General features: G+C 44.8%; 2 protein-coding genes across 4 annotated transcripts in view; one reads left to right on the top strand and one right to left on the bottom strand.

The window, feature by feature from the left end:
- PIGW (phosphatidylinositol glycan anchor biosynthesis, class W) overlaps positions 1-2,073 on the top strand; it is a 3,628-nt gene extending 1,555 nt beyond the window's left edge. For all 3 annotated transcript variants that reach the window (XM_011990233.1, XM_011990235.1, XM_011990234.1), the window contains exon 2: positions 560-2,073. In XM_011990233.1, coding sequence (XP_011845623.1) covers positions 568-2,073 — 1,506 coding nt within the window. In that variant the 5' untranslated portion in view covers positions 560-567. The remainder of the gene's footprint in view (positions 1-559) is intronic.
- Positions 1-6,165, bottom strand: part of MYO19 (myosin XIX) — a 54,194-nt gene extending 48,029 nt beyond the window's left edge. The window contains exon 1 of the mRNA XM_011990232.1: positions 6,003-6,165. The gene's annotated coding sequence lies outside the window, so the exon portion shown is untranslated. The remainder of the gene's footprint in view (positions 1-6,002) is intronic.
- Between the last annotated feature and the right edge of the window lie 2,816 nt (positions 6,166-8,981).

Here is an 8,981-nt window from a genome sequence, read left to right as displayed (position 1 = left end):
TTTTTTTGAGATGGAGTCTCACTCTGTGGCCTAGGCTGGAGTGCAATGGCACAATCTCGGCTCACTCCAACCTCCACCTCCCCGGTTCAAGCGATTCTCCTGCCTCAGCCTCCCAAGTAGCTGGGATTACAGGCGGGTGCCATCGTGCCTGGCTAATTTTTGTATTTTTAGTGGAGACAGGGTTTTGCCATGTTGACCAGGCTAGTCTCGAACTCCTGACCTCAGGTGATCCTCCCACCTCGGTCTCCCAAAGTGCTAAGATTGCAGGTGTGAGCCACTGTGCCCGGCCCCAAATTCACTTTCTTTGTGAATCTGTCTTGTACAGGGAATAGCTGAAGCTTTGTAACCAATAATTTCATACTATTAGTATGACATTTCTGTCCAAATGCATTAGTGTTAAGCTTCTTCCCACAATCCTTGGAAGGGGAATCACAAATCCTAGGTAAACTCATTAGGGCCCAAAGTTCTTCTCTGAAATCTAGTAAAATTAAGCCAGGTATGCTAATTACACAAGAATGTTGCTTTTCACAAATCCATTCCTTTGCTCTTGTTTTCACAGGAAGAAAAATGTCTCAAAAGCAGATGAAGGAAGCTTTTGTTAGTAACCTCAATGGAACCACCGTGCTGGAAATCACCCAGGGATTGTGCTTTCCTGCATTCTGTATCCTGTGCAGAGGGTTCCTGATAATTTTCTCACAGTACTTGTGCTCTTTCTCACATACCTGGAAAACTAGATTCTTCATTGACTTTGTTGTCCTAATAGTTCCCATGGTAGCCACTTTGACCATTTGGGCTTCATTTATCCTCCTTGAGCTTCTTGCTGTAATTATCTTTGGGGCAGGGTTGTTCTATCAAATATACCGAAGGAGGACCTGCTATGCCAGACTGCCTTTCCAAAAAATCCTTGAAAAATTCTTGAACATCAGTCTAGAATCAGAATACATTCCAGCCATCTCCTGTTTCCGTGTAATTACCAGTGCATTCACTGCTATTGCTATTTTGGCTGTGGACTTCCCATTTTTTCCCAGAAGATTTGCCAAAACTGAGCTCTATGGGACAGGAGCAATGGATTTTGGAGTAGGTGGCTTTGTTTTTGGGACTGCAATGGTTTGTCTAGAGGTCAGGAGGAGAAAATGTATGGAAGGGTCCAAATTGCATTACTTTACAAACTCATTGTACTCCGTTTGGCCATTAGTCTTCCTAGGAATTGGACGATTAGCCATTATAAAATCAATAGGTTATCAGGAACATTTAACTGAGTATGGAGTTCACTGGAACTTTTTCTTTACCATAATAGTTGTGAAATTGATAACACCACTGCTTTTCATTATTTTTCCCCTAAATAAGTCCTGGATTATTGCCCTCAGTGTTACTGTATTATACCAGCTAGCCCTTGACTTTACCTCACTGAAGAGGTTAATATTGTATGGCACTGATGGTAGTGGCACACGGATTGGTCTATTAAATGCCAACCGCGAAGGAATAATCTCTACCCTGGGGTATGTGGCAATACACATGGCTGGTGTGCAAACAGGGTTATATGTGCATAAGAACCGATCACATATCAAAGACTTGATAAAAGTAGCCTGTTTTCTTTTACTGGCAGCTATTAGCCTCTTCATATCTCTTTATGTAGTTCAAGTAAATGTAGAAGCAGTATCTCGAAGAATGGCAAATTTAGCCTTTTGTATTTGGATAGTTGCTTCTAGCCTGATCCTTCTTAGTAGTTTATTACTGGGTGATATAATTTTGAGTTTTGCCAAATTTCTAATTAAAGGAGCTCTGGTATCATGTTCTTGGAAACTTATCCAGTCACCTGTTACAAGTAAAAAGCATTCAGAATATCTAATCCCTGAAGCTGAAAGAATGGAACCCAGGCTTTGTTTAATCACAGCTCTCAACAGAAAACAGTTAATATTTTTCTTGCTGTCAAATATAACAACTGGCCTGATCAACCTAATGGTAGATACATTACACAGCAGTACCTTGTGGGCCTTATTTGTGGTCAATCTCTATATGTTTTCCAACTGTTTAATTGTATATGTACTACATTTGCAAGATAAGACTATATAATTTTGGTGATCGGGGTAGGATATATAAGTACTTGGGCAATATTTAATGAGGAATATTAATTGTAAAGAAATTGTGCTTTTTGGCCGGGTGCGGTGGCTCACACCTGTAATCCCAGCACTTTGGGAGGCCAAGGCAGGCGGATCACCAGGTCAGGAGACCGAGACCATCCTGGCTAACACGGTGAAACCCTGTCTTTACTAAAAAAATACAAAAGATTAGCCAGGTGTAGTGGCAGGCACCTGTAGTGCCAGCTACTCAGGAGGCTGAGGCAGGAGAATGGCGTGAACCCAGGAGGCAGAGCTTGCAGTGAGCTGAGGTTGCGCCACTGCACTCCAGCCTGGGTGACAAAGCGAGACTCCGTCTCAAAACAAACAAACAAACAAACAAACAAACATGCTTTTCGCAACAGTGTTAACCATATTTTATTACAAAATAGGGTTTCAGTCCTCTAAACAGTAGGGATGCTTATTTTTATTTTTATTTTTTTGAGACACAGTCTTGCTCTATTGCCCAGGCTGGATTGTAGTGGTGCCATCTCAGCTCACTGCAACCTCCACCTCCCTGGTTCAAGCAATTCTCCTGCCTCAGCCTCCTGAGTAGCTGGGACTGTAGGCGTGCACCACCACGCCCAGCTAATTTTTGTATTTTTAGTAGAGATGGGGTTTTGCCATGTTGGCCAGGGTGGTCTCAAACTCCTGAACTCAAGTGATACGCCCACCTTGGCCTCCCAAAGTGCTGGGATTACAGGTGTAAGCCACCACACTGGGCCAATGCTTAATATTTTAATGTATCTCAACAATAAAACCAAGAAGAAACAAAGCCTTGTGACTTGTTAGAATGTATTAAATAAGAAGAAACAAAGCCTTGTGACTTGTTAGAATGTATTAAGTAGTATTTTAAAGAAACTTTATAGTTGTGACATTGAAAGACTGTTGGGGGGGAGATTTTTACTTTCCACCTTAATGTAACCTTATGCTATTCTGTATTTTTATTGTATATTGCTTTTACAATAAATATAAAATGAAATGTTTATGTTGACATTTCAGTGTGAACTGTGGATTGTCAATGCTTCTTTATTGCTCAATTTAAATTTGAATAAAACCTAAGACTAAGAAGCAAGTGTTTAAAATCAAATACTCCAGTGTGCAGATGGGTGGATAAAAAAAGAAAAGTTTTAAAAATAAAATAAATAAGATACTTATATACTATGAAGTCAGACAAATGCTCCAAAGAATAGATGGAAGGTTGGCATGGTGACTCACGCCTGTAATCCTAGCACTTTTGGAGGCTCAGGTGGGAGGATCGCTTGGGCCCAAGAGTTCAAGACCATCTTGGGAAGCATAGTGAGACCCTGTCTACAAAAAAAATAGACTGAATTGTATGTTGTATTATAGTTTATACACATAATAATTACGAGGCAATAAAAGTTTTGCTTTGGGATTAATTCATCTTTTAGCCTACCCTATGCTAGGGATTTAAGAAGCACAGCACAAATTTCCTGACACCTCAGAGCTTGCAATCTAGTGGAGGAAACACATTATGTTTCCTCCATATGTACATACATTATGTACAGTATAAACATTACAGTATATGTTTATACTGTAAAATGCTAAGTTATGAAGAAAAAGTATAGGTTGTCAAGGGTGTCAAATCAAGAACTGACCTAGTAAGGAGTCAAGTTTTCCCCCACAGATGTTTTTGAGCTACAGCTGATTAGTGGGATGAGGAGTTACAAAGTCTTAGGTGTCTGGGGGTTGGAGGGCAAACGGCAGAGAACATTTTAGATGGATGACTCCCTCAGCAAAAGTCCTAAGTTGGGAGGGTACCAAGCACGTTATGGAATTGAAAGAAGGCTGAACACAGAAAAAGGAACAGCATGGGCAGAGAGCTGGAGACACAGGCAGGGGCCACATCAGGCATCCTCATCTACCATGCTAAGGGGAAGAAGAACCAATAAGAAAGATGACAGTCATCAAGTACCCAGTGTAATTTAATAAAACTATGGCTAAATTAAGGTTTAATTTAGTTTAAATCTTTAAAAAAAAGAGATGGGGTTGGGGTTGCCCAGGCTGCTCTCAAAATTCCTGGCTTCAAGTGATCCTCCTATGATAGCCTCCCAAAGTGCTGGGATTACAGGCGTCATGATCCTGGCCTATAAGAACGTTTAATATTCTGTTTTTTTTTTTTTTTTTTTTTGAGATGGAGTCTTGCTCTGTCTCCCAGGCTGGAGTGCAGTGGCAGTCTTCGCTCACTGCAACCTCCGCCTCCTGGGTTCAAGCGATTCTCCTGCCTCAGCCTCCTGAGTAGCTGGGATTACAGGCACGCGCCCCTTCGCCAGGCTAATTTTTGTATTTTTAGTAGAGATGAGGTTTCACCATGTCGGCCAGACTGGTCTCGAACTCCTGACCTCAAGTGATCCACCCGCCTTGGTCTCCCAAAGTGCTTAGATTATAGGCATGAGCCATCGTGCCTGGCCAGGTGTGTTTATTTTTGATAGATACAACAGAATTTCCCAGTGTCAGCTCATGAAAAAGAAAACCCAATCCACAGATCCTCAGATTTAGGCCACTATGGTAATTTAAATAACATTCTGTGGCCATAGATTGTCTTACCACATAAAACAAGGCGGTTATTATAATGAAACAACAAAAGGTCTTCTAATCAACTATCATTTTCCTTGCAACTATCAATTTTTGAGGGCAGAGAAGGGAGAGGGAAAGATAACAAAGTGAGGAGTAAGAAGAAAATAATCTGGTCTAGGACCTCAGCCTAACTATGCCCTTCAGAAAGTGACTCACTCCCATAATTTTAATTTTTTTTTTTTTTTTTTAAGACAGAGTCTGGCTCTATTGCCCAGGCTGGAGTGCAGTGGCATGATCTCGGCTCACTGCAAGCTGCGCCTCCCAGGTTCACGCCATTCTCCTGCCTCAGCCTCCAAAGTAGCTGGGACTACAGGCGCCCGCCACCACGCCCGGCTAATTTTTTGTATTTTTATTAGAGATGGGGTTTCAATCTCCTGACCTCGTGATCCGCCCGCCTCGGCCTCCCAAAGTGCTGGGATTACAGGCATGAGCCACCGGCCCAGCCAATTTTAATTTTACACAATTATAAACTGGGGATGTTTACCACACATGCCCCAATAGCTCTTGGGTTCCAAAGATGACAACCAGTTTTATTTTTATTGAGCATCAATGTCCAATATATTTATATAAACCATATAAGAACCATACGTTGCTCCCTAGGAGATTAAATGTAGTCTATGAAGCAAAAAAATAATAAGGAATACCTTGGTACTTTTTGTTTTTTTAAAATCTAGGTAGCCTGGAGAACAGATAGATCTCATTTATGCCTGCATTTTGTGGCTAGTTTCTCACCCATTTGGACCTAAGAAAAAGAATGGTATTTTGCCGATAATTTATTACAGCTCCATCCCTCCAACTGTTCTTTATTAGGTACCAGCAAAAAGTGTTCTGCTGTTGATTGCCTTTGCTTTCCTGGCCTTTCAAATCCTTCAACCTTGCATTTTACAATGCCAATATCAAAATGAAATAATAGGCAACAAACAATTGTCTTTTCATGTAGCAATGATATATTTTGTCAATTAGAGGTATGCTCTCTAAAAGCAGATAGTTTTCATTTTAAAGTACATAGGACAATACTCAAGAAATATTTGCTGCAATACTAGTGGTTATGGCTAAAAATAGAGCAATAGTGAAAATAAAAACAAGTGCCTACTCTAAAACCAGGAAGATGCACAGTAAAAACTTCGAAAAGTCATTTTGCCATGAAATAATTTTCTAAGCTTTTTCCTTGAGATATTAATTTTATTGTATTGATTGTATTATATTGTATTTGTATTGTATTGTATTGGATTGGATTGGATTGGCTTTCTAGCACCCAGGCTACCTCCTTGAGAAACAGCAACTTACCTAGCAAATCCGCCTTTTTCACTTTTAAGAATACATTTTCATTGAATTCCTATTTGTCCAAAGATACTAAGTCTGCTCAGTGGACCTAACAGACAAACCCAAATTAGGGAAAGTAAGCTCAGATAGAAAGAGACTGTTGTGATCTCATTTTATTATGTTTTATGTATGTGTTTTAACACCTTTTCATAGATTTAAATCCTCAGGTGAATACTCCATTCTTTGTTAGTACCTGGTGTGTGTTCAGTAGTCAAAGTAATGAAAATTAGCACCTATATAATGAACTTGTCATTTTTAATGTTCTTTACCAACCAGAATCCTAATAAGTTTACAAGGTTTAAAGTGGGTACATTAATTGATGTAGCCATTATAGGAGCACCTCTAGATACTGAAAGCCACAGCATTTTTTTTTTTTTTTTTTTTTTGAGATGGAGTCTCACGCTGTTATCCAGGCTGGAGAGCCATGGCACAATCTTGGCTCACTGCAACCTCCACCTTCCTGGTTCAAGCGATTCTCCTGCCTCAGCCTTCTGAGTAGCTGGGATTAAAGGTAGTCGCCACCACGCCCAGCTGATTTTTGTATTTTTAGTAGAGACGGGGTTTCTCCATGTTGCCCAGGCTGGTCTCGAACTCCTGACCTCAAGTGATCCGCCCGCCTTGGCCTCCCCAGGTCTTGGGATCACAGGTGTGAGCCACCGCGCCCGGCCTGGTTTGTTTGTTTTCTTACATAAAAAGCATGATTCTCTAAAAAATGTCCAAATTTTGGCTACGTATATGAACATCGTACATACGTATTAGATTCAAGTTAATACTCACACTCTTCTACTCTGCTAACATGGCCAGAAGACATACTTTTTTTTTTTTTGAGACGTAGTTTCGCTCTTGTCACCCAGGCTCGAGCGCAATGGCGTGATCTCAGATCATTGCAACCTTTTGCCTCCTGGGTTCAAGCAATTCTCTTGCCTCGGCCTCCCGAGTAACTGGGATAACAGGCGTGTGCCACCATGCTGGGCTAATTTTGTATTTTTAGTAGAGACTGGGTTTCACCATGTTGGTCAGGCCGGTCTCGAACTCCTGACCTCAAGTAATCCACCCACCTTGTCTCCCAAAGTGCTGGGATTACAGGTGTTAGCCAGTGCTCCTGGCCCAAAAGACATAAATATTTGCCGGGAAATCACACCTTTGGGAATGAACAATGGTTCTTCGTTTATTATGTCACCGACCCTAACAATGACCACACAATGTACTAAGTCAACATGGCTAAGGGTGCACTATGGGCTTTTTGTTGTGAATCTCTAAGACTCCATGTGATAACCCAAATACTTTCTTGTTTGTTGGTTTTAAGACGGAGTTTCGCTCTTGTTGCCCAGGCTGCAGTGCAATGGTGCCATCTCGGCTCACTGCAGCCTCCGCCTCCTAGGTTCAAGTGATTCTCCTGTCTCAGCCTCCCTAGTAGCTGGGATTACAGGTGCATGCCACCACGCCCGGCTAATTTTTGTATTTTTAGTAGAGACGGGGGTTTCATCATATTGGTCAGGCTGGTCTCAAACTCCTGACCTCAGGTGATCCAACCGCCTCGGCCAAAGTGCTGGGATTACAGGCGTGAGCCACCGTGCCCGACCCAAAATACTTTTAAAGGTATCACAGCTCCAGCCTATTCTAGCAGGAAATAGAGCAGTAAATGGATCTATCCTTCAGATCATCAGGACTTTCATAGGCTAAATATCTTCACAACAGACCTCCAAAACCTTCAAGGTCAGAACTGAACACACGGTGGCGAGAGCAACTGTCTTCACAGCAGTTCTGCTTCCTAGGAGACAGCCACAGGGAAAGGCCTTCGGCCAGTGCCAGTATTTCGCCCAAGGGAGTACCTGCTCACATTAACCCAGCCCAAGAAGTTCCTTTGGCCAAGACGCACACACACACCACTGTCCAGTTTTCTATTTCCCTCCAGTGTAACGACAACCACAAGCTGTCAGCACTTCACTGTTTGCGTTCCCCTCAGCGGGATCGGGATGCAGCGCCCCTGGCGAGCCGCGGTGTCAGGGCCCTTTCCTCCCCTTCCCGCCGTGGGACACGAACTCAGTGGCGTCAAGTGCCAAGATACAGAGGCCAGAGTTTGTCTCTCACCCCCCGATGCTCGTCTTCTTTTCCTCACTGCCTTCCGCCCCCTCTGATCTTGGCTCCTCACAACCTACCCAGGTCCTCTCTGGACCTCTGCCCTGAGTCAGCCCGAATCAGGCGGGCTTGCCTCGCTGAAGCACTTCCCTTTCGAGAAGAGGCAGATTTCCCTCTACATAGACGACACCCTGACGTGGAGGGGCTTGCCCCTCGGCCCTGGGGAAGCCTTCCCGGTCCGCGGGCTGGGGCCTGAGGTGGGGCCGATCACCCCTCCTACCAGTCCTACTTCGGGTCTAGCGGAATGGCTGGGCTCGGAGGAGGGTGCCGGGCCAGCCGGTGGGACGGCCAAGACTGCCCCCTACTCTCTGGGCGCAGATTTTTCCAGCGGGGACCCCACCGCGGCCGGCCCCAGTCTCGCGAGAGGACGCGGGCCCCGCCCGGCGCCCGGCCCCGCCCGGCCCCACCTTCCCCTTGTCCCCCGCCCGCTCTCCTCCACTCCCCGCGGCGCGAGCGGCTGACTGCCCGGAGAGGAAACGGCATTCGGAGCTGCGCTCCCGCCCAGGCCGGCCCTGACGCGGGCCTCGTCAGCCGGTAACGGGGAGCAGAGGTGGGAGTTAGGGAGGCGACCACGAAAACAGTGAAGGTCGGAACCGACAGCCTCCGCCGAAAAGGGTGAGGAAAGGGTTTGAGCCTCCCCCTTCTCTGGACTCCGCAGAGCCGCGCGGGGTCGACCCCTCCCAGGGGCGGGGTCGCGCTGGGCAACTGCAGTCCTGGGTCTGACTGGGCGGGGTGCGCCCAGAAACGGGGAGAAGGGGTCAGCTGGGGGCAGAGGACACCCGGGCGGCGGGCGACGGGGAGCAG

The sequence above is a fragment of the Mandrillus leucophaeus genome, unplaced genomic scaffold (genome assembly GCF_000951045.1).
Source record: "Mandrillus leucophaeus isolate KB7577 unplaced genomic scaffold, Mleu.le_1.0 Scaffold374, whole genome shotgun sequence".
NCBI lineage: Eukaryota > Metazoa > Chordata > Mammalia > Primates > Cercopithecidae > Mandrillus > Mandrillus leucophaeus.
The sequence above is the reverse complement of the archived record's forward strand: the minus strand, read 5'-3'. Positions and strand labels throughout refer to the sequence as shown.